Below are 26590 nucleotides of genomic sequence, written 5' to 3'. Positions count from 1 at the left end.
ACTGTAACGGCATCCCCAGGCGGTTTGACCTTGAAGCCCTCGCCCCGCCCCCTACGTCATCCCGCCCGCAGCGCCGGTCCAAGAAGGAGCCAATAAGAAGCCCGCGGCAGACGCCACTTCCCCTCTGAGAGGCTTCCCTCTCTTTCTGTGGCCAACCAAATATCGAGGTGGTGGGGTCCAATGGCCGCTACCAAACCTCCTGGAGGCTTTAGCCTATCAATGCTCAACGTGAAGTTCTCCCGCCCTCTAAAGGGGGACAGAGGAGGGTCACTTGCGGAGAGGATCCAATCAATGGCTAATAAACAAGAATCTCTGAAGATCAAAGGGGAAGAGGCGGATCCTAAACGCTAGCAACGCCTCAGGATGAAGGAGCGACGGGTAGATCCACCAATGGAACGCGCACAATTCCGAGACGCGAGGACGGGGGTGGGGCTGTCGCGGCGGCTGCACCAATGGTTGGCTGGGGGGGCGTGTCCGTGGGGGCCAAGCGGGAGCCGGAGGCCCCGCACTCGCTGGGCCGCGGCTGGAGTGGACACGGCGGTACCGGGGGGAGGTGGCTGCAGCGGCGGCGGCGGCGACGGCAGCGACGGCGGCGGCAGGGGTGGGAGCCGCAGCTGGCCGAGGTGGATGGAGCTGGAGGGGCGGGGGGCCGGCGGCGTGGCGGGGGGGCCGACGACTGGGCCGGGGCGGAGCCCCGGGGAGTCGGCGCTGCTGGACGGGTGGCTGCAGCGGGGCGTGGGCCGGGGGGCCGGCGGCGGGGAGGCCGGGGCCTGTAGGCCCCCCGCCCGGCAAGAGCCAGAGCCCGACCCGGACTACGAGGCGCTGCCCGCCGGAGCCACTGTCACCACCCACATGGTGGCGGGCGCCGTGGCCGGGATCCTGGAGCACTGCGTGATGTACCCCGTCGACTGTGTCAAGGTGAGCTCCGGACCGGGATCCCCCACCTGAACCACCTGGTCGCGACCGGAATCTTGGACCCGGGTCCGAGCCACGCTCCTGGCCGAGACCCGCCTCCGAGATCCCGTTCGAACTGAGACCTGATGCAGGGACCTGATTCGAACTAGGCTGACGTCCGAACCCGGCCCGGGACAGAGGTCCGCTCCAAAGTGAGACCGTCGGTTAAAAGGCCCGAGGTCGGACCTGCGACCACCAGGTGGATGGGGAAGGAGGAGGGAGGGGAAGCCAGAGGTGCTTGAGGGGGGTCCCCTGTCTGCATCACCAGGTGCTGGTGGTCGGGGGTCCTTCCAGCCATTGGGTGGGGATCCAGATGTGTCCCGGGCAGCACTCTGCCGTCTCTGCCAGGCCAGATGATGGGAGCAGGAGCCAGAGCTCGGCACTTGTCAGCAGCAGCAGCTCATGGCCTGTCATGCTTTTACCCCCTGTAGGGACACGTAGCCACAGGTCTGGGGTCCTCTTTGGCTTAGGCTGAGGAGGAGCGTGTGTCTCCATGTGCCTCAGTGCATTGAGCGTGATGCCCTGATCAGGAGAGCTGAACTGGAACCAGGACATAGATGGGTGCAGCTCCAACAGGGAAGGTGGGCAGGGCCTTAAACTGGCAATGTGGTCCCCTAAACTGTGGCCACCTGCCGCTGTCCAAAAGCTGGAGTGAAGCTGAGGGGAAAATGAGTGTGTTTGGAGCATAGGGATTAAGACAGCTCACGAATATCTGGTCTGATGGACTTGAAGGCAAAGTCAGCCCCAGTCAGAACCTGCTCATTACAAAGCAGGCTAATCAATGAATCAGAAAGTTAGATCCCATGTATAAAAGAGGCTATGGAAGCAAGCAGATTCCTGCTATTTATTGGTCATGGCCAATGAAGTAGCTGTCAAGGTGATGACTAAAATGTAGGCAGAACTGGAAGAAACAATAGCAGGTTGTGAGGAGAAGAGTTGTAATGACAAAACAGCAGAGTCCTGAGGCCCAGCCACGAGATGAAAGGTTGCACAGTAGCTGACAGCTGACCTGCTCTCTCCCCCATGTAATATTCTTTTCCAAACAGGAAAATGTGATTGAGAGTACACTATTCTTTTACTTAAGTGAAGGATTGCATTTTAAAAGTAACCTAGATTTATGTTGTGGAGGATGCATGGTAAACAGCCTTCTCCAGTCTTGCTCCAATAGTGTTTCATATTTTCATTTGTAATCTGGACAGAGAAATAAAGAAAGTGCTTGTTGAAGTTTTATGAATGACAGTGAATGGACAGGGGTAGCTAGCACTTTGGGAAGTGATATCAAGTGTGAAACAGATGATACACAATGTTACTTTGGTGGAGAAGATTCTCTGCTGATTCTTACCTCTGTGAACTTGGGCAAGTTATGTAACCTGTCTGGGCCTTGGTTTCCCCGTCTGTAAAATGAGAATGTTAGACTAGATGATCACTTGAGGTGACTTCCAGCTCAAAATCTATGATTTTATGATGTTACAAATGTTAAAGATTCTATATAATCTCAATAAACCGGAGAAATAGAAACGAATGTGTTGAACATTGTCCTGGGAAACCTGGGTGCTAGGCCCAGATCTAACGTATACCACTAACTAACTGTGTGACCTTGAATGAGTGCTTATTGTCCTTGTCTGTAAAGGATGGAGTGATCTCCAAAATCCCTTCCGACATTCTGTGAGTGACAAGCAGGAAACCACAGAAGGAAAGATCATATAAGCAACAGAGCAGATAAGGGTTCAGTTGAAAAAAGATTCAAACCCACAATGAGGTATATTTAGACTAAAGAAGTCAGTAAATGAATATGGGAAAGTTTGCATAGTCCAACTGTAAAGTAATTGTACTATACCTAGACTGTTACACTACTTCATCAAGTAGTGATTGATCATTCAAGGTGCTATACATACTTTAAAGAAAGTATCAGGAAATTAAGAGACAGGCCAAGGAAGGAGAGTGAAAATCATTTTATGATTCAGAAAATTACTAAAATGAGTGACTCTGAAATGAGATTAGTTTTTCACCAGCAGACCAAGCCTGCCTTCAAGTGAGAGGTGTCATCTTGCAAGGGTAGTGCTGCCAGTTAACATTGCCATTGCTCAGAACAAACTCCTCCAAGAATAGCTGTCAGGTCCCTCTGTCCTTTGGAACGCCTTCCTGGGTGCAAAATCTGGGAGCTAATTCAGAGGGAAGCCTGGTGACCACTGTAGTTGGTAAGGCTGAGTAAGACGGTTTGGAGATGATAACAGTAATGAGGCTGGTTTTCTTGTGCAGCCCAGAATGCAACCCTGAAGATAGCTTCCAGGCAGAGATTACGAAAGCTTTAAGCAATGACAGCACCAGTTGAATAAGGGTATAGACCCCAAAGTGAATGCTGAAGGAGATCTGGCTCGTTCAGATGGATGAATTCTAGAATTTAAAAAGTCTCACTACTTGATACTCTCATCTTGTTGGTTTGGAGGGAGAAAAAAGTCCTCAGGAAGTTTTACTGTCTTCAAGTATACAAAGGCTATTTTAAATAGAATCATTTTTTTTTCTTTCCCCTAGTGCTAGATCTTAAGTTACTGGAGAGAAGTAGGTTGAACATAGATTACATTTTGTGAACTGGTGTTAGATCCTATTACAGTCATGGAAATGCAGTTCTCTTCCTTTCTCCTAGAAGCCTTCCCTGACAATTCTCCCAGCAGATACATTACAAATGGAAGGGGGAAAGCAGAAGGGGAATAACCCTCTGCCCATACATCTTTACTCCACAACGATAGAGGACATTCACAGCAACTCTGTAACTGAAAATTGTCACTTCCTGTTAGCATCCAAACCTGCACAACCCTCAGATAGATGCCTTATCAAGATTAGGCCCACTTGAAATCTCCTTAGCAGGGTCACAAACCAGAGATACCCAGCCTTGTTGTGCCACAGTCACAGCACTGCAGAACCAGACGTACCACTTACAACCCTGTAATCTAACAAACAGTTGAAGGGTGTGTGATTTGGGTGTAGGAACCAGATGAGGTCAGACCAGTAGGCCTCCAAATCCTCTGAGCCTTTGGGCCTAAGAAGTGCTGGTTCCCATCTATGTACCTCCATTTGATCAGCAGGGTCCTAGATGTTCATCCTAGTCCCATAACCTCCCCAACATCATCTGGGCAAATGCTCACCCCACCTTCTTACTTCTGGGAGTCCTAGGGAAAAGAACACTGCCTTGGAATAAGAAAGCCTGAATTCAAATCCCAGCTGTTCTGTATGACCATGTACTTGTGGGACCTGGGCAGGTCCCTGGCCCTTAGTACTGGAAGAAATGACCTCTAATGGAAATAGCATTCATAGAAGAAGTTCATCAGCCTGCTGAGAATCAGTCCCAGTTGAGGATTGTTGATCTTTTTCAGAACAGCTTCCCTCTAAACACACCTTTTCTGACTTATGTGATCATAGGCAAGTCTCTCTTGTACCCATGTACCTAGGCTACTCCTTGATCGGCAGTTTCCTCACCTGGACTAGATTATCTCTAAGGTTCTTCAAGCACTAAATCTATGATCTTAGGACTCAACCTATTCAAATCCTGGATTCTCTTATGATGATGTTAATAGGTTAAGAAAGAAGACACTAAAATCTTCCCAGTATATATTGAAGGTCATATATTCATGTGCCTGGAGGCAGAAGGCTACAAGTTCCTCCTGACTCCAAATATAAAAAAATATGTATTTAAAGTCTAAATATTATGGCTTTCTCCTTGTGGTATTCTAGGCATTCAAAATTTTTGCATATGTTATTAACTCTAAAAAATAATTTTTCTTTTAACATAACAAATCCAGAATTGGACATTTATTTAGTTAAATTTCAACAGCAGGGTTAAGTTAAATAACAAGGTTATTCATCCATAGTGTGAAGATATCTAATGAAATTACTTCAAGTCTTCATAAAAATGATTAAGCCTGTTGTCTAGATCTATTTGTTCTGAGATTAAGAGGGAGTGGGGCAAATTGGAGTCAGAAAAACATGGGTTCAGATTCCATTCAGTACAACTATTTGTGTGACCATAGGCAAGTCATTTCTCTGATGTCTGACTTTCTCATCTGTGAAGTGAGGATAGTAATAGCAACTGCATCAGTGGGTTGCTGTGAGCCCTTAATGAGATAACATTTAAAGCACTTTGTAAATCTTAAAAATGCTATGTAAATAAATTTCAGCTTCAGTGAGGTCCCAGTTGGTGAGAATAAGGAAACTTCCCCTAAAGCGTTCGAATTACTGAAATTCTCACTTTATAGTTCCATTGGGCTTGAACCAATGACCATATTTTATGTGACTAAGACTTTTAAGAATGAATTTAAATACATGTCACCATTTCAGGAGATTCGTTACTCTAATGGGGCCCTACCTGGGTTATTGATAACATACCATGTGGAGGCTTTGAATACAGTACTAACCAAGGTGGTTTTCCTCAGAGGGGTCAGGAACCACTTTCATATAGAACTCTTCAAAGTTCTGTCAAAGCCTTGGCTTGGAGAGGCCGCCTTCCATTTTCATGAAAGCTTGATCTTTTTTTACCTACAAGTTTGCATAGCCACATTCATTGAGCATCTTTCTCAGATTCTAAATGAGTCTATTCAGCAAGTGTCTACATTCATCAGAATGAGCCTTTTGAATGGGGTTTAAGTGTAGATCTAGAGTTATTGAAATAAATCGATTTACTTATACTCTGATTTCTTTTCCTTTGTTTCAATGGTAAAAACTCATCAAAGATAGATTCAAGATAGATTATCCAAGTAAAAGATTGACTCCAGCAAGAATTAATAAGAATTTTAGAAATCTCTCCCTTCCCTATCACCTCTACCCATGACGTGCAGAGAGGAAATGTAATGGAAAGAGCACTGAATGTGGAGGCCAGATCTGGGTTCAAATCCTGCTCTAGGGCCAAGGTACTTAATATATCTGACACTTGGGTTCTTCATCTGTAAAATAAAAGGGCTTGGCCTGATGAATTCCAAGTTCCATTCCAGCTCTAAATCTTATTATCCAGTGGCCTCTTAATTCCATTGACTAACACAATTTCATACTTATTTTTGAGTAACTGTCAGGCCCTGATCATCCATTGGGTTATTATCCATCTTGTTCACTAGTAACCATGTTCACTCCGTGCCAGTTAGCTGCTCAGACTGTTCATCTAAACAGTTCTTCCTCTGGGGGGTCTGAAAGACTAGTAAATAATGTTTATTTGTATTTTCCATGGAAAAGAACAATGGCTTATTGTGGTGGATGGGTCAGTATATCTTTGTATAATCCTCTGGGATTCCACCCCTCTAGGTTTCAGCCATATCCATAGTGACTGTCCATTCGGAAAGGACTGCCGAGGAATGTGGATTGCTGAGTGCTCTCATTAGTGACCAGTTAATCTAGCCTCCCGTGGACTCCACTTGCTTACTCTGGTGATATAACTTTTGGATTACACTGAAGTCACACAAAGGGTCAACTGTTTGGATCCAACTGAGTCCAGGATTTGGAGAATAGGGAAAAGGAGATTTTAAAATGTTGCAGCTTTGAACAGCGTACCACAGTCAGGCATAATTTGACTAACTGATAAATAAGTCTGGTACCTTCTGAATCAGTGTCACCACACTTGTGCAATGAGAGGATTTGATGGTTATGTTGATCCCAGGTCCACACTACAAACATTTATTCAATGACTTCTGTGTGTTGGACCCTGAGGGGAATAGAAGAAGATAATCATATGGTTCCTGGCCTCCAGGCATTTACTTATAACACAAAGTTGAACAGGCAGTGGTTCAGGTTTGCTCTCCAGAGGAGTACCTGCCAAGAGGATATTGTGGTCTGCAACGGTTTTTCAAGTAAGATGAACTTCTTAACATATATTAATATTTGCTCATGGACCACACAGGAGCATTCTTACCAATGGTGAAGGGCATTTTCTACCACATTTTCGGTTCAGTGATGGCACACATGAGAACTATTGGGCTCCTTCTTTTCCAGGGCTGATTCTGTCTCTTGAGACCACTTTGGCATTTGGGCAGCTGGTAACAGAAACTTTAGTTCAGCCTTCATTGCAGAAACCCCAGAATGAAAGAGCTGAGAAGGATCTGAGAGGCCATCTAGTCTAACCTATACACCACAGGAATCCCCACACTAACACACCCAGCAGGGGATCAGTCAGCCTTTTTCTTGAAAGACTTCAAGGAAGGAGACTAGAGCCCCTCCTGAAGCAGCCCCTTCCTCTTTTGGACAGCTCTTATCGTTAGAGGAAGTCTTTTCTGACATCAGGTTTGAGGAAGCCTTTCTGGCAGCTTCTCCCCATTGCTCCTAATTCTGTCTTCTTGGGCCAGACAGATTAAGTGGAATCCCTCCCCCATACAACAGCTCTTCAGATGATTGAAGACAGTTGTCATGACCTCCTTGAGGCTTCTTTAGGCCAAATATGCCCAGTTCCTGCAACTGATCCTCATGTGACGTGGACCTGAGGCTCTTTACCACCCTGGTTGCCCTTCTCCGGAGTGTCTCCATCTCATAAATGTTCTTAAGCTGTGGTAACTAGAACTAAATTAATGCTGTGATAGAGGCCTAGAGTACTGTGGGACCATCACCCCCCTCTTCCTGAAAGCTCAGCCTCTTTTAATGTAGCCTGAGATCACATCATCTTTTTGTCTGCCACATCACAAATGACTCATTGACTTACAGTCCACTAGAACCCCCAGATCTTTTTCAGAACAGCTGCCCTCTAAACACACCTCTTCTGACTTATACTGGTGAAGCTGATTTTTTTATGCTCCAGGATAAGACTTTACATTTATCCATATTTCATCTTCATGTATCCAGCCCAGTGTATCCAGCTCCAGCCTGTCAAGATCTTTTTGAACCCTGACTCTGACTAGCCATCCCTCTCAGCTTTGTGTAATCTGAAAATGTGATGGGCATGCCATCTGTGTCATTGATGAAAATGTTCAACGGGACCACACACAGATCCCTTGGGTACTCTACTGGAGACTTCTTGCCACCCTGCCATTGAGCCATTAGCTCCTCTTTGAGTCCAGCCATCCATCTGGGTCTGAATCTAATTCTGGTTTAATCTGTATTTCCTCATCTTCTCCATGAGAATGATATGAGATACTTTACTGTCTAGAACTGGTTTCCAGGTCAATTTAAACCGTTCTCAGAGTTTCAGGAAAGCATGGTTTCCAGGTAGACCATAGTCCTATGTGTCCTTTCTCCTTCTAGAAAACAAAGTAGGACCTCCTATCTCTACCAAGGCAGTCCTTTGTAAACCAGATTGCTAGCTCAAGCCTATAGTTTCCACCCGAGAATCAAAAACAGCTTGCTGCTTGTGAAAACTATTAGCCATTTTCGAGTCATGGCATAATGTGTGGGCAGGCACTAGGTACTAGATAAGTATTTGTCAAATTCAACTGGAAACCCATTTTGTAGAAGAGCTCTCAGATAACTTGAGATATTATTTGGATATTAAGTATCTAATTCAGTAGAGGCTGGAAGAAGCTTCCCTCTGAATTGCAGGGAGCCTCTTTGCTCTAGTGTGGATAATTCATTTTGAGATTCCCCTAAGGGACACATCTGTAAATCTAGAGCCGTGCTGTTCTCAAGGGGAGTAATGGTGTTGCGCCTTCTGGCTCAGAGCTGGCTAGAGCAAGAGGTAGACACAGGGTTCTGAAAGACTGGTCGATTTGGAGCCAGAAACCAGGTGTCACTCCTGAAGATCAGTAGTGATGGGCATGGCATGATGCCATGTGGAAGGCCCTTCCATTTACAGGGAACCTTTGTGTGTGTTGGGGTCGGGGGAGGATGCCTAGCTCTCTGATGTCACTAATGTCACTCTTCTTTTGTGATTTCAGACCCGGATGCAGAGCCTACAGCCAGACCCAGCTGCTCGATACCGAAATGTGTTGGAGGCCCTGTGGAGAATCGTGCGAACCGAAGGCCTATGGAGGCCCATGCGGGGGCTGAACATCACTGCAACGGGTGCCGGGCCTGCCCATGCCCTTTATTTTGCCTGCTATGAAAAGTTAAAAAAGACATTGAGTGATGTAATCCATCCCGGGGGCAATAGCCATATTGCCAATGGTATTGATCCTTCCTGTGCTGCAACCCCACCCCATCCCCAAACTATTCTTTGGTCTTTTTGCTGCTCTCAACATTTAACTGCTTCAAAACGTTTTTGAACTGAAGCTTTGGGCAAGATTAGGCCAGATTAGATGGGAAGCACCAGCAAACCTCGAATTTCCTCGTGTGTTCTTAAAAAACCCATTGGCTTCAACAACACTCCTAATACTTCTTCCTCTTCCCTCTTCCCTGCACTCCATATTCCTTTCTCATGGAGTCAGAGTTCCTGGTGTCACGCTAATTGGGGACACTCGTGGAATGACCTGTCTCCACATCATTCCTTAGACAGGCAGCTGTCATGTCTCATGGGCAGAGTTACTTGTGGTACAGGAAGCAAGCACAGTGCCTAGCACAGAGTAGGTCCTCGATAGGATTTATTGATTGTGCCTAGGAAGTAGGAGCTACTCCCTATTCAGTATTCAGAGGAGCAGAAAGATGGGAGGTTCAACGTCCTGAACAATGAGATGAGTCTTCAACAAGTTTTTGGAATAGATACCAAAACAATTTATAGGACAGGTAGTAAAAGGCATGCAAGTTATATGAAAATAAGGACTCTGGGGCACGGAAGGAACAAGGCAGATTAGGCCATAGCTTTAGAGTATGCCCCAGCTTAAGAGTTGATTGTGGCCCATGGGAGGGAGGTTGAGGTTTGAAGGGTGAAGGAGAGGTACAGACAGGAAGATCTAGAAAGAGGAGGTTCATTGTCAGGAAGCTACAAGGTGAGTCCTCTCCTTTGTGAAGCAAGGGTTGTCCCTGCATGACTCACCTCTTACCTCTCCCCTTGTTCAACACTCAGACCAGCTCTTGGGCAGCTCATGTGTCTGTCTGTAGGGGTCACAGGCTGCTTCAGCTCTTACAAAGGTCTTCTCCTGGCACATCTTTGGGTAATACTCATTGACTCTCCTTGGGCTTTTTGACAAAGATTTGGCAATGCCAGGAAGTATCTTTCCTATAGTATATATCCACTGACTTGTGTTGGCATGTCCTGGTGAAGTTGGTGAGATCATCCAATTCTAGATTTTAAAAGCTATTGATTTCTGATTTCTTGCCTCAGTATAGCCTCAGTTTCCCTTTTTTCACCTCTGATCAGCACACTGGATGACTTTTGGGACACACTGATTGGTGTTTGGTGGGTTCTGCCTCGTCCTAGGATCTCTGTAATAATAGCTCACAGTGATGTATAGCTATCTTTATAGATAGTTCTCTTTAAAGTTTGCAGAGCACGCTGTTATTACCCTCATTTTACAGACAAGGCAATGAGGACTAGAAAGGTTGCGTGACTTGCCCAGGACCACAAAGCTTGTAAGAGTCAGAGGTGGGGTTTGAGACCAGGTCCTCCTGACTCCAGCTGCAGCGCTCTGCTCACCCTCTCCTGGCCTCACATGTGGCAGTTATTTTCTTATTTACAGGTGCAGCAGGGTGTGTAGCAACATTACTCCATGACGCGGCCATGAATCCGGCAGAAGGTAACAATTTTCCCACCTTTCTCCCTGAATAGGGAGCTGGTCTCTGCTCTTCTGGACTCCCTTGACTTCTTGAGGGGAAGAGAGCTGGTGGGATCTCAGTCTTCCACACCCTTATTGCACCTAGGGTCCCAAGGGGACCATTCCTTTGCGTTCTCTGCTTGGTGGGGCAGTCCCCTTGGGCAGTTACACCATGTGTTTCCCTGCGTCACTGGGGGGATCTTGGACAGAAAAAGTGCTGGGCTTTGTCGAGCCTCCTTAGGGTCCGTGTGTGGGGAGCAGGCCCAAGTTTGAGCCTCCTTGGAAGTCCAGGAGCATCTTGTTAGTTTCCTCCAATGAAAAGTAAAGAAGAAGTCTGGATTCCTTTTTTTAGAGGAATATGCTTAACCCCTCAGTCAGAGGGTCAGTAGGGAGCAGTGGCAACCATATAGCTATAAATTAATGGGGCTTGTCTGTGTCTTGGTTGGGTTTCCCTTGTGTTGCTGGAGCTCCTTACTTGGGCCAAGGCCAGGTGGTGGGAATCTGCAGAGCTCAGCAACTCTGATGAAAGGTCAGAAGCCACGCAGACACACAGCTCACCCAGCATTCTCTCCTTGGGCAGGGGGAGGTGCTCCGACATCAGAGTGAAATTCTCTAGCTAACTGCTTTTTTCCTTTTGGTACCAGCGCTCCTTCATGCAGCTTCTCCAGGAGGGAAGTAGTCTCTGTATTCAGAGTTAGCCGCTCTTGTATCTGGAGAAGGGGTTGGGAATGTTAGGTCTGTGTTTATTATTATTATTGTTGCCAATAATAATAATAATATCTTACATAGCACTTAATTATTACAAAGCTCTTGACTCACTGTTTGCTATTGATCCTTACAACAGTACTCTGAGGTAGGTAGTGACATAGTAACCCCATTTTGTAGCTGAGAAAATAAGCTCAGAGGCTGTGATCTACCCAAGCTAGTGAGAGAGGGATCTAGGCCTGAGCCCAAGTCCAGTGATCCTCTACTACAAAGCCTTTGTTGCCTCTGGGACCATGCTTCCCCTACATCTCCAGCTTGGATGTGTGTCAATATTAGGGAGAATAGGAGTAGTATGTTCTCCAAAAGGCAGCTTAGTCTTAAGAGATAAAGTCCATGAACGTTGAGGATGTTTTAATTAGCCAAAGTATTTGTAAGACATCCAGTTAGAACTGAGTGAAGGATCTGTCCTGTCCTCACCCCCACTCTCAGTCTCTCTTAACAGAATTGGTAGCTTATCCATCTCTGTTTTTCTTCTCTTTCATTGGCTAATCTGCTGGCTTGGGAATCTGAACCTGGACACCACCACTCCTGGGTTGGTTGCCTCCTCCCTTCTTTTTCGGCCATCATCAGTGGTCAAACAGAGGATGCAGATGTACAACTCACCATACCATCGGGTGACAGACTGTGTTCGGGCAGTGTGGCAGAATGAAGGGGCTGGAGCCTTTTACCGCAGCTACACCACCCAGTTAACCATGAACGTCCCTTTCCAAGCCATTCACTTCATGACCTACGAATTCCTGCAAGAGCACTTTAACCCACACAGACAGTACGACCCCAGCTCCCATGTCATCTCTGGGGCCTGTGCAGGAGCTGTAGCTGCTGCCCTCACTACCCCTTTGGACGTTTGCAAAACACTGCTCAACACCCAGGAATCCTTGGCTTTGAACTCAAATATTAGTGGACATATCACAGGCATGGCTAGTGCCTTCAGGACGGTGTACCAGGTAGGCGGGGTGACCGCCTACTTCCGAGGGGTGCAGGCCAGAGTCATTTACCAGATCCCCTCCACGGCCATTGCATGGTCCGTATACGAGTTCTTCAAATACCTAATCACCAAACACCAGGAGGAGCGAAGGGCTGGGAAATGAGGTGGCATCATAGCAGGGCTCGGCACTGCCCTGCTTCTTCTACCCTGTTACCACCGCCGGTTCATGTTGGAGGGGAGGTGGAAAAGGCCTTTCTGAGGACGTGGGTGTCGGCGCCAATGCCACTTCTTGCCAGTACCTGTTGCAGCTCTCCTGCCTTTCCTTGCCCAGCAGAGCTTCCCCCAAGGAAGGGCAGTGCCGCACACAGCAGCACAACATCCACAACTTCTCATTCGTCATCTTTGGCCAGGTGTCCTGCTCCGGATTATAGAGTGAAAAGTCGAGCTCCTTCTGATTCCGAATAAAGAGGCTTCTTTAAATTAAATGGTTTCATTGGGTTTGTCTTACAAAAGGAAGTGAAGAGCAGTGATTCAAAGGGGCCTTGAATCTTCCTAGTGTTCTCTTCTCCTTGGTCTGTTTTTGGTTTGGAGGGGGACAGCTTAGGGTGTTAAGACTGCTGTGGCTCTCAGAGTACCCACCCACACTGGTGTAGACGCAGGCAGGCCTCACCACTTATCTCTCTTCCTTAGAGGAATAGTGCCACACCAGACTGTTCCTGGGGCTTGGCTATTCTGATTTGTCTTTCCCCACACCACCTGCTATAAAAGTTTCATTTTTGTCTCTATCTAATTTTAGAGTATTTGCAAGAACTTAAGTTTTACAATGAAACTTGGAAGGCCTCTGAGAAAGAGTTGTATAATGCCAGGGCTTTGTGTATATATGTTTATATTGTACTTTTACATGGTGCACAGACTGGGAGAAGCTGAACTTTTAAATTCAGGTAATATCCAAGTGCCATTAGGTAGTTCTGACCTGGATGCTTGGTAAAGCAAATTAAATATTGGACCTGCCTTGGGGGGAGAGGGGGCTGCTTTACTGGACAGGGAAATTCTTAGAGCCAAACTTCTGGCCCCAGGACTCAAGTTCTTTCAAATTCACTGTCAGCTCTGTCTGCTTGGAGAAAGCGTTTACTGCCTATTATCATTCACTCTGATGGACAAAGATGGAAAGTGACTTGACCTATTTGTTCTAAATGTGTTCTTTTGATTTCCTCCCAAAGCTCACTTTAAGCCATATTCTCCCCTTAAATTTAAGTAGTGAAAAGGTAAAAGAAGATGATAAAAATTCCAAGGAGTGGCCACAGGAGTTTTACTTATTTTTGTGTTGACAAGATGCTAGAGTCCTGAGAGGTGACTCCTGACGATTTGCCATGGGGATGATGCCAAGGGAGCACCAAGTCCTAGTCCCAGGTGGCTGTGTGGAAATGAGCCTTTGATCAAATGGGAAAATGAAAAAAAAAACACAATAGGATTCGTTGTTTTAGAGAAGGAGATCTTAACCTTTTTTTGTGCCGTGTACCCCTTTGGCAGTCTAGTAAAACCTATGGACCCATTCTTAGAATATTGTTTTTAGATGTATGAAAAGACACAACTAAAAAGGAAACCAATAATAATTAAATAGTGTTATCAGTTAAGTTCATGGGCCCTAGTTCTAGAGGGACTCAGCTTTATTTGGCCCTACCCTCAAAAAAGACAGACTTATCCTGTGCCTAGTATATAACGTGAGTTTAGAAAAGGTGGCTACAGAGAGATTATGGAGGTAGAATTAACAAAAACTTGAGAATTGGTTGGACAAGGAAGAGTGAGGAATTATGTATGACTTGAAGTTGAAAACCTAAGTACCACCTTTGACAAGTTGGGCAGTTAGGAAGAGTTTGGGGAGATCATGGTATCCTATATTTTTAGCTGTAAAGGACCAACCTCCTTATTTTACAGTTAAGGAAACTGAGGGGCAGAGAGGTTAAGTGATCCACCCAAGGTCACACAGTAAGTTTGAGGCAGGGTTTGAACAGGAAACCAGCTTTTGGGCCCAATCACTACTGTGAACATATCCAGAATATGATGGTGTCAACAACAAAGGCTAAGGGGTGGCATGGAATAATGGTGTAGAAAGCCTCAATGTCAAGAACTAACTTGGGTTCAAGTCCTACTGACTGAGTGACCTGGGCAAGGTATTTAAACTTTCAGAGTTCTAAGCAAATCTCTTTTCCAGAACAGTTGTGTATTTGCATTGATGAAAGAGTTTTCTGAGTTTCCATGCTGGGTATTCTCTACACCATTGAAATTTCAGGTCTAGGTCCACGGCCTCCCCAACCCTCCCCCAAAAGAAGAATGGGATGCATGAAGGTGAACCATTATTGTTGGTGTGATTTTTAAGGGTGAGCAACAGCCTCAGAGCGAAATTTAGTTCTGGCCTAGCACTAGGATATAGGTTTATCTCATCCAAAGGCGTCTTGTCAGCTCTGGGTAGTCCCTTGAGCTGAGCTTTTCCTGGGAAGCCTATTAGTCATGGGGCTTCTTGGGTATCCAATACCAGTCAGTCAACGGACATTTAGTGAGTGCCTTCCGCATAGCCAAGATCTTGCAATGGAGAATCTAAGATAAGAATGAGTCATAATTCATGCTCCTGGGAAAGCTTTCCATCTGAGGAGTAGATCAGATCAACATTCATTTAAGTATCTCAGAATAATACAAGGCTAAATAATAAAGAACTTGAGAGAAGGAGAGGTGAAGAGAAGGTGAACTAGTGAGAAAAGATCTCATGGAGAAGGCAAGATTTTAGCTGGGCCTTGAAGAACGAATAAGACTTGGAGAGGGAGAGAGAAAGGGGCACAAGGGAGCACAATGAGGGAGGAAGGTACATAAAGAGGATGGTGGGAATAAAGGTACAGAGTCTAGAATTCATATGTTCTCAGGGAACCAGCCTAATTCTCTCAAACAGTCCTTCTTGGGAAGTTGTGGGTAAATGTAGGTATCTAGAATTTCAGATTGATTACAGAAACATAGAATCTTAGTGTTAAAACAAACCCTAGGGGTGGCTAGGTGGCTCAGCGAGTAAGAGCACCGGGCTCTGATACTTAGCACCACACCCAGAAATAACTGGCCGTGTAACCTTGAGCAAGTTACTTAACCCCAATTGCTTAAAAAAAAAAAAGACCCCAAGCCCTAGAGGTCATTTGCATCTACTTCCCTCCCAAGGCAAGAATCCCTTCTATAATATTGCTGAAAGGTAGCTAAGTGGTGCAGGGGATAGAGCACTGGGGCTTGGAGTCAGGAAGGCCTGAGTTCATATCCAGCCTCAGAAACTTCCTAGCTGTGTGATGCTGGGCAAGTCACTGCCTCTGGAGAAAGAAATGGCAAACCACTCCAGTATCTTTGCCAAGAAAATCCAACAATAATAACAACAACAACAATGCTGAAAGATAGTCATTCAGCCTCTTTATACTTCCTGTGATGGAGAGATCCCTATTTTTTTTCTTTTTTAGAAGAGGGAAGGCAGGGCAATTGGGGTTAAGTGACTTGCCCAAGGTCACATGGCTAGTAAGTGTTAAATGTCTGAAACCACATTTGAACTCAGGTCCTCCTGACCAGGGCTGGTGCTCTATTCACTGCCCCACCTATCCACCCCCTACATCCCTACTTTTTAAAAGGCAGTGTCTTCCAGTGACCACCTATTATTACAAAGTTATTCCTAATATTGGGCCAAAATCTGCCTCCCCATAACTCACTCTATTGTTCCTAGTTCTGTCCTCTTGAGTCACACGATAAGTACATTCTGTCTTCCACATGACAACCCTTCAAATGTAGTATTTGGAGACAGTTATCATTATTGTTGGGTGAGGCCAGATTATGAAGAGATTTGAAAGCAAGGGCAGAGCAGTTTAGACTTGACTCGGTCATTAAGCAGTTATTATAACTTCTTGGGCAAGGAATGACATGATGAAAGTATTTGGGGAAGGTTAATCAGGGAGTATGATACAAGATGGATAGGAATGGAAGAAACTGAAGGCAGAGGCTTCAGCTAGGGCACTGTTGCAATAATTCAGGAGAGACTATTCCAAATGTTGCAATAATTCAGGAGAGATGGATTCCAAAAAGACTTTGAAAGAAGAATTAACAGGATTTAGTGATGGATTAGTCTTATTTAGGGATTTAATCCCAATCAGTGCCTTGCCTCATCTTATTATTTATGTATCATCTTCAACTCAATTAAGAACAAGAATTGTCTCCTACTTCTCATATTTCCCCCTCCAGCAGTTCATTCAATACTTTGTACATATGTTCAATAAAGACTTGCTGGATGACAGATTAACACAGGCTATGAGGGAGGGGGAAAAGTCAAAGAAAACCTTGAGATTTCTAATCTGAATGGTGGGAAGAATCCCAGCGCCATTGACAACAATAAAGAAATTATGACAGGAAGCCAATTTTTAGGACAAAATGATGAATTTTGAATAGCCAAACTGAGTTTGAGATAGAAGCAAGGCATTTGAGTGTGTATATGACTCAAGAATAGGTGAAAGGTCAGGGCTAGAGATTAGGTTGTAGAAGCATTTACAGAGAAGTAATTATTGAGGCAAAAAAAAATTAGGTAGGAGCTCTCTGAAGAAAGTTCATAGAGAAAGGCAAAGGACCAGAGAATCTTAGAGGATGCCCACAGTTACAGGGCACAGAAGAAGGAAGAGGAACCCATATAGGAGATTGAAAAGCGATTGAAGAATGAATATCTGCCCTCAGATTGATCTCTCCTTCCAGACATATTCTAGTTCACTACAAATTGGTAGGAGGCCAAACCTCTTAAGGTTATAATCCTCTCAGAGTTGGCCTAGAACCAAACCAAGTCCCAGAGTTGCAGGCCACTGACACTTTTTTTACTGTGGTACTTGAATCAAAATTAATCAAAAATCAACCCTATCAGTACATACACGTGGAAGAAGGATCTCTGGTTTACCACCCACCAAGAGTGATAATCTCTTGATATTCAAAGCCTTCTGCCCACTCAGGCTTTCAAAAACAGGCAATTGTATTTGAATAAAGAAACCCATGAGTCACTGAGGGTTTTCCCCTTGCAGCTAATAGCTGAAAGCTCTAACAGGGTGTGGGACAAGGCAGGAGCCCTGCCCTTAATATCTCCAACATGATTCTTCTTTTAAGAAGTAAGCTTCACCTCTGGGTGATGACTGCCCCTGTAGTGGTTCCAAGCTGGGTTTAATGGATTAATAATGAGGGCTTCTCTGAACTTGGGCAACCCTTACCAAATATGTATCAGATCATTAGTGCTGTTGGAGAGATATAAGAAGAAAACATAGAGGCTTGTAAATGGACACAGAATGAGTAGAAAGCCCAACTCAGCATATGAGCATATGCAAAATAACATTACATGGATGAGCCAAGTGTATGAATACTGAGGAGCAACCAGTAAGCGAGACTAACCAGAGGAGGCTTCCTAGAGGGGAGGGCTGTGTAACTAGGAATTGAAGTAGGTAAAGGAAGGACACAGACTGGTGGAAAGAAAGAAGAGGAGAAGGGAAGGCTGTGGTAACAATAGCATGATCCAAGGGAAGTAATGGGAATAAGCAAGCTGTACTCAAAGAATGACAACAAAGGAAGGGAGACTGTCTTGGTAAAACCAAGGAGTGAATAATGTGTTGTGAAGGCTAGACTGAGTTTGGATTTTATGGGATGGATTCTTCTGTAGGAGAGTAAAATCATGGAAATAATTCAGGAAGATTCTCCTAACAGCTGTTGGGAGGCTAGGGTCACTTTCCAGGCAAAGTGTTATCAAAACTGGTAGTAGAGTGATGGAAGTGGGAGGTGAGGGGAAGGGGAATGATAAAAGTATTGCAGATATAAAATCAGTAGAACTTGGTAATGTATTAGTTACAAGAATTAAGGGAGAGGGAAGGGTCAGGTAAAACATGAAGTTTTTTAATATGATGAAGGATGTCAATAACAGAAATAGTGAAGTCACAAGAAACAGGTTTAGGGGCCACAGGGAGAGGTATCTTGGGTTGAGATATGGTGAGTTTGGGGTACCATTCAGATACCCAGGTTGAGCTATTCTGGAGGCAGCTGGAAGTGTGGATCTGGGGCCCTAGAGAAGCAAATTTGGGGATCCCCCATGAAAAAGTGAGAGTTGAAGCTGCTAAATAAATGACATTGTCAGGGACAAGGGTATGGCAAATATGTAACCTTGAGAAACATTCCTTAATGGGTTGGGAAGAGGATTAGAGAAAGAGAGGAGTAGTCAAAGAGGTAGGAAGAAAACCAGGGAAATACATTGTCTTAGAAACCAAGCAAGATAACTGAATGTGAATGGGATGAATTCTCCCATAAAACAGAAGAAGATAGCAGAATGGATTAAAAATCATAATCCTACAATTTGCTGTTTACAAGAAACACATTTGTAGCAGAGAGATATGCACAGAGTAAAGGTAAAAGGCTGGAGCAGAATATATAATATGCTTCAGCTGAAGTAAAAAAAGCAGGGGTAACTATCCTGATTTCAGACAAAACAAAAGCAAAAATAGAAGCCAAGGAAGAAGAATATCCAGAAAGAAGAGATGGTCAATAGAGATCAAGGAGGATGAGGACCAAAAAATACTTCACTGGATATGACCTTTGAGCAGTTTCAGCAGGGATGGGGGAAGAAACCAGAGTGAAAGCAGCTGAGGGCAGTGAGGCAGTGCAGGCATTAAGCACAGGCAAATTATTCCAGAGGTTTGATAGCAAATGGGAGGAAAACTATGTTATGGCAACTGAGTGAAGAAAAAGTTTAGTGTGAGCCTTTTTTAGGATTAGGGAGCATTTGTATAAGCAGATTGGAAGGGACCAGTAGAGTGGAAGAAGAAAGGAAGATGCTTGAGAAAGTATGGTTGATTGCTGGAGGAAGGTCCTGGAGGAAGCAAGAAGGGATGGAATTGGTGTCAACAAAGTATAAGGATTGTTGTTCCATGAAGAGAGCAGGAGGAAAGAATAGGTGTCAGTGCTGAGAAATTTTGAGGCATGCAGAAGAGTTGAGGGAGTTTCCATTGGGGAAGGGTAAATATAAGATATTTGCAAGAAAAATCAGTGAGACTTTGTGATTTGGTATAACTCAGGGAAAGAAGGAAAAGAAAGCATCAAAGGTGATGGGGTAGTTTAAAGATTTAACAAATAGACTAATGCTGGTATTATTGATAAGAATAGGGAAGATAAGCTAGGCTACCCATTGAAAAGAAAAGGTAAGGGGGCAGCTTGGTGGTGCAGTGGATAGAGCACCAACCCTCGAGTCAGGAGGACCTGAGTTCAAATCCAGCCTCAGACACTTGACACACTTACTAACTGTGACTTTGGGCAAGTCACTTACCCTCAATTGCCTTGCCTTCCCCCCTCCAAAAAAAGAAAAATAAAATAAGTTGGGAAAATACTGAATATGAGTTAAGCAAAAGGTATCAAGGAGAGAAGTTGGAGATGCCCTGAAGATGGGGGAAAATATGAGTCTCATATTGCCTAGAATTCATATGAGAAGTCAAGACCTAGGATGTAGATTTGGGGGTTATCACCAAGAAGGTTATGGCTGTCATTGTGGAATGAATGTGGGAGGAATTACAAAGTTAATTAGATCTCAAAGACCATACCTAGCATTTGCCAGCAGGCTCACAAGTGTGATTAAACCAGAGTGAGAAGATAAGTGATAAATTCCACCGACTATCTTTTAAAAAAGTATTGGGGTCCCTTTGAATACAGAAAAGAACGTATGCCCAAAGTCCATGACAGTCAGAGGATAGATATTTTTTCAAGTCCCAGGAAAAGAAAATGGCAAACCACTCCAATATCTTTGCCAAGAAAAGCCCAGAGAGTCATGAAGGATCACACACAACTGAAACAAATGAATAAAAACAATGTGCAAAATACTGTGCTGAGAGACCTCGGCCCTTCCTCCCGGTCTATGGACTGGGAATGTGTCTCTGCTCTTTGGCCTTTTGCATTTGTCCATTCTTGTTCTAGATAAAGGAGACTGAAGATGGCTATGACTTTGTGAGCTTTGGAAGGTTGGAGAAAATAAGGCACCAGAGCTGAGTCCAGGAGCTGCAGTCCATTCTAGGGTAGGCCGGGACCCAGACTGTGATGGTGGCAGTCCAACCATAGCAGAGATGAAGGTCCATCCACCCACTGGCCATGACACATTTGGAAGTAAACCTGCAGGGATGAATGGTAGTAGATTTCATTAAATCTAAGCCCAGAGACTAAGATGGAAGAAGAGAGAGCAGACCCCCAGGCACTAGTGTGGAAAGGTTTGTTCTTCTGGTCTTGATTTCTTTTTTTTTTTTTTTTAAAGCAACTGGGGTTAAGTAACTTGCTCAAGGTTACACGGCCAGTTATTTCTGGGTGTGGTGCTAAGTATCTGAGCCTGGATTTGAACCCCAGGTCATCCTGACACTGGAACTGGTGCTCTTACTCACTGTGCTACCTGGCCACCCCTTGATTTATTTTTTTCAGTAAATATCCCTTGGTTGAGAAGGTATTGGAAGGTCTCTGAAAACATCCAGTCCAACCTTTTCATTTTCATTTAATAGATGAGTAAACAGAATCTCAAGGAGATAAAAGTGCTTTGCCCAAGACCACACAGGTAGGAAATAGCATAAAACTCAGGTCCTCCTGACTCCAAAGTTCAACCTTCTTTCCACTGTGCTATAATACATTGAAGATCCAATCATAATTATTCATTTCTACAGCACTCTAAGGTGTACAAAGCCCCTTCCTCACAACAACCCTGTAGGGCTGAACTGTTATTAGCGTTAGCCTCATTTTACCAATGTAGAAACTGAGATTCATAGAGGTTGTGACTTGCCCACAATCACACAACAATTCAGCAACAGAGCTGGGGCTTGCATGGGGACTCCTACCTCCAAATCTGCTTTTCTCTTCCCTATGCCAACTTGCCTTTCTAGCCAAGATGAGAAGTTATTTATGCTTGCAGTAGTAAAGAGGAGTTTTAGCCAGGACATTTTGAAAATGGCCAATGGAGGGGCACAGTGGAGAGAGCACTGGCCCTAGAGTTAAAAGGACCTGAGTTCAAATCCGAACTCAGACACATAGCTGTATCACCCTGGGCAAGTCATTTAACCCCAACTGCCTAAAAAAAAATAAGAAAAGAAAAGAAAATAGCCAGTGGAATGTAAAGACCTGGAAAAGCTCTCCAGAGGTATGCCCAGCTGGGCATAGGACCAAGCAACAAAGAGATAGCAGATTCTTAATTTGAGTCAGAGTAAGCATGTCAGCAGTGCCAGAGTTGTCCACACTGACAAACTGACACTGATTCTTGAGGGTGAGTGAATAAAGTGAGAGGTGATAACCAATATGGGGAATCCCCTTCCAGCAGGAAATTCATGAAAGAGATTAGGTAACAAAAAAAAACAAAACACAAAAAAAGGCTGAGGAGTAAAGCCAGCAAAGGAGAAGGTAGGGCTCCAGTGTGAATGACTCAGTCTTTCTGAACTTAGCTTATTGTCATTACAAGCTCAATTAAAAAAAAGGGAAACTAAGCACAATCTTCTCTGACTTTAAGGTCAAAAGGTCCCTAAGAGGATGGGTATGTGCACATGCATGTGAATTGTGGAACTCCAAAGAACTGCCTGCATGGTCCCAGTTGAAATCTTCCTTCTGGCTCAGAAAAAGAATTTGTGAACCTTCAGGCAAGATTTGAACACTGGATTCTACAGTCCCTCTCCCCTTACTACTGATGGGGTGCTTGGGATCTATATTTGTAACATCAATTTGTAAAACCAGTTTGTAAAATCATACCTCCCCCCCCCCCCCAGCTTCAGAGCATTAACTGCCCAGCAACAACTCATGAATTGTTTATCTCAGCTTGGAACATGACAAGCAACACCTATCAATCATTCACAAAAGTATCTATAAACATTCCAGCTTAGGCAACTGTTATCTCCCTCTTGTATAGTGTTCCGCTGCCCCCATGAATCCTTTGGTACCCTATCTCTAGATTGAGTCCTTGGCTGCCTCCATGAATCCTTCAGGACCCTATCTCTGGGTTAACTCCTTAGCCTATTATCCACACACTGAGTCTCTGTTAGCCTTGGTTCCCAGACATCAACCTTGTCAAACATGACACTGATGGGTGGCAGACTGGGCACTTCTCAGTCAGCCCTTGACTGCTCAGTGACTTAGTGATGTTTCAAGCCTAAAACCACACCTCCAGGTAGCCCCCCCCACCCCTTGGGCTTTTTCCCAGTGAATTATGGGCAATATTCCTGCGCAGTCACATTAAAAATGCACGTTCCTTTAAACACTGGCCCCACCTTAACTCCTTCCTAATCCCACCCTCTTCTCACCTGGTCAGCATAATTGACATCTAATGAATAGCCTTAACTCTTTAAAAGCTATGCCTGTGTCTTCTTTAAGCTTGCAGGTCCTCTAAAGGACTCTTGCCCACTGTACAGCCTAACAATAAGCTTGCAGATCCCCTAAGGATCCTTGCCCGCTGTAAAGCGTACAATAAACTTTTACAACTCTGACTCCAAGTCTGCTTGGGCCTAATGAATTCTTTCCAGACTAGATCAAAGGCTTTCTGGTCTTAAGATAAAGATCAGAGTTCCTGAAGAACCATATTGCCATCCCTCATCACTACCACCATTTTACTGTCCTTGGATGTCTCTTATGACTTGGTGTATCACTAAAGAAATATCTATGTGTCACGGGAACAAGATTTTCTGATATGTATATATGGGTATATATACACATATGTATGTACATATATATGTATTTATATACACATATGTATGTACATATATATACACATATGTATGTACATATATATATATATATATAAACTTTATTTTAAAAAGCATAACAAAAGAGTGGCTTGTTATGGCCCCTGTGTATTGTGGCCTTAGCACCTGCCTAACTTGCCCACTGCTAATGCTGAATGCTCTGGAACTTCTGAGAGACCTTCCTCTGCTTACTAGTTGTCTAACAAACTTATAGCTTTAAGAAATGAATCAATTGGATGTATAATGAAATTTTTGGCCCTCCACCATGAAATGAATTTTGGTTCTGGAGCACAGGGTGTCCAAGGAATCAATCCATCCAGAATCAGTGCAGTAACCACAGATCTCTGTGGCAAGAAAAATGAAAAGAAGCATAATCTGCTTTCTGCCTTTGCTTCCCTTCACCTCTCCTTTTCTCCTTTATTTGGTGGAGTTAGTGGGTTGACTGATGCCCTAAGTATCTAATTCTCTCACCCCCTCATTCCCCATCCCAATCCCAGGATGAGTCTATTCCCTTCCCTCCCCCTCTCTTGGCACCCCTGCCAAACTCCAGCATTTGCTTACATTAGTCATGTAAGCAAGCCCTTTTGCAAACTCCTAATCACTAGTTAAATTTGACTTGACTTGAATTGTTGTTTTTGAGTCCTTTCAGTTGGGTCTGACTCTTTGTGACCTCATCTGGGGTTTTCTTGACAAAGATACTGCAGTGGTTTGCCATTTCCTTCTCTAGTTCATCTTACAGATGACAAAACTGAGGCAAACAGGGTTAAGTGACTTGCCCAGGGTCATACATCTAGTAAGTGAATGAGGCTGGATTTGAATTCATGAAAATGAATCTCCCTGACTCCAAGCCTAGCACTCTGTCCACTTTATCACCCAGCTACCCCTTGAATTCAGTAGGAAAGGAGAAAATCATTGTCTTCATGTAGCCTTGGTTCGATGACTGGGTAAGGCAGCACAAAGTAGCTGTGGAAGGACTGCATGCAGTTTAGCTGCAACCAGACACACCTATAAGCCTTCCAAAGCCCAGACTGGTTGTTTCTAGCATTGGCCTTTTATCTTCCCTTGCAGAAGAGTAAAGGACCATGTGGATGAAGGAGGAGTCAAGGGCCACCTGAATGAAGGTGAATGTATTGTCAGAGGTCTCACTGCTCTTCTGACTGAACCACTCCTGAGTTGAATAAGGAAAATTGTGAGGACAAAATGGCCCAGTTCAAGAGACCATGACAGTTTAGGGGAGGAGGGAGGCATGTGGGAATGGGGCCAGCGATCTTCCTTTGGTATCTTTTGCAAATGTAACACAGTATCTTTGAAACCTTAAAAAAATGCACGGTGAATTTTTCCTTCAATTCCACTTCCTATAATCAAGCTTGGAAATATCATTTAAAAGATCATTTAAACTCAAATATTTAATGAGTGGCTATATAAGTCACAGAACCAGGTGCTGTGGAGAGCAGTGTTTAAGATAGTCCCTGACTTCAAGGAACTTATAACCTAGTGGGGAAAGGTAAGACATCTATAGATATAACCACAATACAAGGAGGGACAGCTAGGTATGGAAATGGACAGAGCATGGGATTTGGAATTGGGCAGGCTCTTCTCTCTGGAGTTCAGATCCGGCCTCAGACACTTACCAGCTGTGTGACCCTGGGCAAACTGATTGCCTCAGTTCCCTCATCTATAAAATAAGTTGGAGAAGGAAATGGCAAACCACTCCAGTATCTTCCAAGAAAACCCTGAAGGAGGGCATGAAGAGTCAGTGCCAACCTGGTTTAGCCTGTCTGCCAAGGCAGTTTTATCAGGGTGTGGCTGGTGCACATGCTACAACTTCTTGGAGCAGTGGGTGAGTTGGGTGCCAGATGGATACCAAAGGTGGATGAGCAGCCCTGAAAAGGGCTCCACAGGCCCTCATACCAGAGGTTCTAGTCCTTCTTGAACACCCCATGAACCCCATTCTAGCTGCCATTTTCAACAAGGTATAATTTCAACTGGTGAAGGTAGAGAATGGGGGGGAGGGAGTTACTCGAGATGGAAGAAACAGCAAAGTTATTGACTCACCAACTGCTAAGGCACTATAGGTAAAGGCAAAGCCAAGCAGTAACTAAGATGGAGTGACTGGAGTGCTGGCCCAAGGCACCAACATTTAGAGGATATTGACAGAATGTGGATCTGGCACTTATTTATCAAGAATAATTAAAGAGAGACAACATAGATGAATGGATATAAAGCCAGCCTCAAATCAGACAGACCCAGGTTCAAGTTTGTTTTCTTGGCCTCTGTGTGACCCTGGACAAATTTCTTAACACATCAATATCCCAGGTAACTTTTTTTTTTTTTTTGGTGAGGCAATTGGGGCTGTGACTTGACTAGTTAGTCCAGTGTCAGTTGTCTGAGGTCTGATTTGAACTCATTGTCTCCTAACTCCAGGGCAGGTGCTCTATTCACTACCCCACCTAGCTGCCCCCCAGGTAAATTCTGTTTGTATTGTTAAAAGCATTTCTTCAATTGTAATTACCTCTGAAGTCACAGATCTGGACCAAAAAATAAAAAATTAATTCAAATCGTTCAATTCCTTGGTCATTACTCTTTCAAATCCCATGTGAGCTCCTCCCCAACATGTCCCCTCCTCTGCTCTCTCCTTATTCCTCAGGAGTTGGGTCTTGTTTTATCCCAGTTGGCTCCCAGGTCCCCCACCCCCTCTATGGGGGGAGGGAAGGGAGGGTATGATCTTGGGGAAGTCATTTAACCACCCACAGTCTCAGTTTCCTCATCTGGAAAATGGGTATAACAATAATATAGGGTTGTCATGAGCTCAAGTCCTCTATCCTCTCCATGGAGTGAGTGGTATTTCTTTGCCTACAACAGGCCTGAGCACCCTTTTAGATGTATCCCCTCTCACCCCCAACCTACCACTCCACTATGCTGAAAGCCAAAAGTAGTACTTATAGTTCCAATGGCAAGTGGCTGAGTCTGGCTGGAGCACAGGACTCATGAAAGGGGCTGCAGAACTTGTGGGATATTGTGAAGGTTTGTCATGCCTTCATTTGAATCTCCAGTTGCTTAAGAAAAGAGGCCCAAGATTGAGTCTCTTTGTTAAGCCCAGAGAGACTGAATCACTCAGACTAGAACCTGACCCTTGAACACTCAGGCCTACCAATCTCAGCAACATAATTGGTTTTTAGGAGAGAAAGTGTAATGGTGGGAAAAAAACGGGGAAAAAAAAATTTAACCCCCAAAGTCCAGTTGCTTAATTACTGATTTTCCCCTTCTTCCATTTCCCAAAAGAAAACCCTACAAATAAAGCAAAGAACAGTCATCTTGCTTCCCACCTCCTTCTCCTCTACCCCCCAGAAAGACTTTAAAATAAAGAGCAGGTTTTACAAAAGGAGAACAGAAGAAAGGTGGTCTGCCTGTCCCCTCCAACTTACCTTGACCTGAACTTCAACAATTTGTACAGTATGCTTTGCTGGAGCCATTCCATACAGAAATGAGAATACCCTTTGGATTCTCCCAAACTCAATTTTTCGGAGGTCAGCATTTACACACACACACACACACACACACACACACACACACACACACACACA

The 26590-nt window shown here is 44.5% G+C and overlaps 2 protein-coding genes across 6 annotated transcripts in view; one reads left to right on the top strand and one right to left on the bottom strand.

The window, feature by feature from the left end:
• CUTC (cutC copper transporter) overlaps positions 1–26590 on the bottom strand; it is a 304182-nt gene that overhangs the window by 84757 nt on the left and 192835 nt on the right. The gene's annotated exons all lie outside the window — the stretch shown is intronic.
• Positions 166–12719, top strand: SLC25A28 (solute carrier family 25 member 28). Of its 4 annotated transcripts, XM_069067179.1 has the most exons (5): positions 784–918; positions 6241–6362; positions 8793–9021; positions 10470–10526; positions 11880–12719. In XM_069067179.1, exons 3-5 carry the CDS (start codon positions 8799–8801, stop codon positions 12395–12397), a joined length of 798 nt encoding a protein of 265 aa, XP_068923280.1. In that variant the 5' UTR covers positions 784–918; positions 6241–6362; positions 8793–8798; the 3' UTR covers positions 12398–12719. The 4 variants fall into 4 exon arrangements, with proteins under 4 accessions (XP_068923279.1, XP_068923281.1, XP_068923278.1 ...); XM_069067178.1 differs by lacking the exons at positions 784–918; positions 6241–6362 and adding an exon at positions 166–378; XM_069067180.1 differs by lacking the exons at positions 784–918; positions 6241–6362 and adding an exon at positions 489–623.

The sequence above is a fragment of the Petaurus breviceps genome, unplaced genomic scaffold (assembly GCF_028583685.1).
Source record: "Petaurus breviceps papuanus isolate PSGF00001 unplaced genomic scaffold, PetGlider_PUasm1.0 90740, whole genome shotgun sequence".
NCBI classification, from domain to species: domain Eukaryota; kingdom Metazoa; phylum Chordata; class Mammalia; order Diprotodontia; family Petauridae; genus Petaurus; species Petaurus breviceps.
Note: the sequence above shows the minus strand (reverse complement) of the source record. Positions and strands in the feature narration are given on the sequence as shown.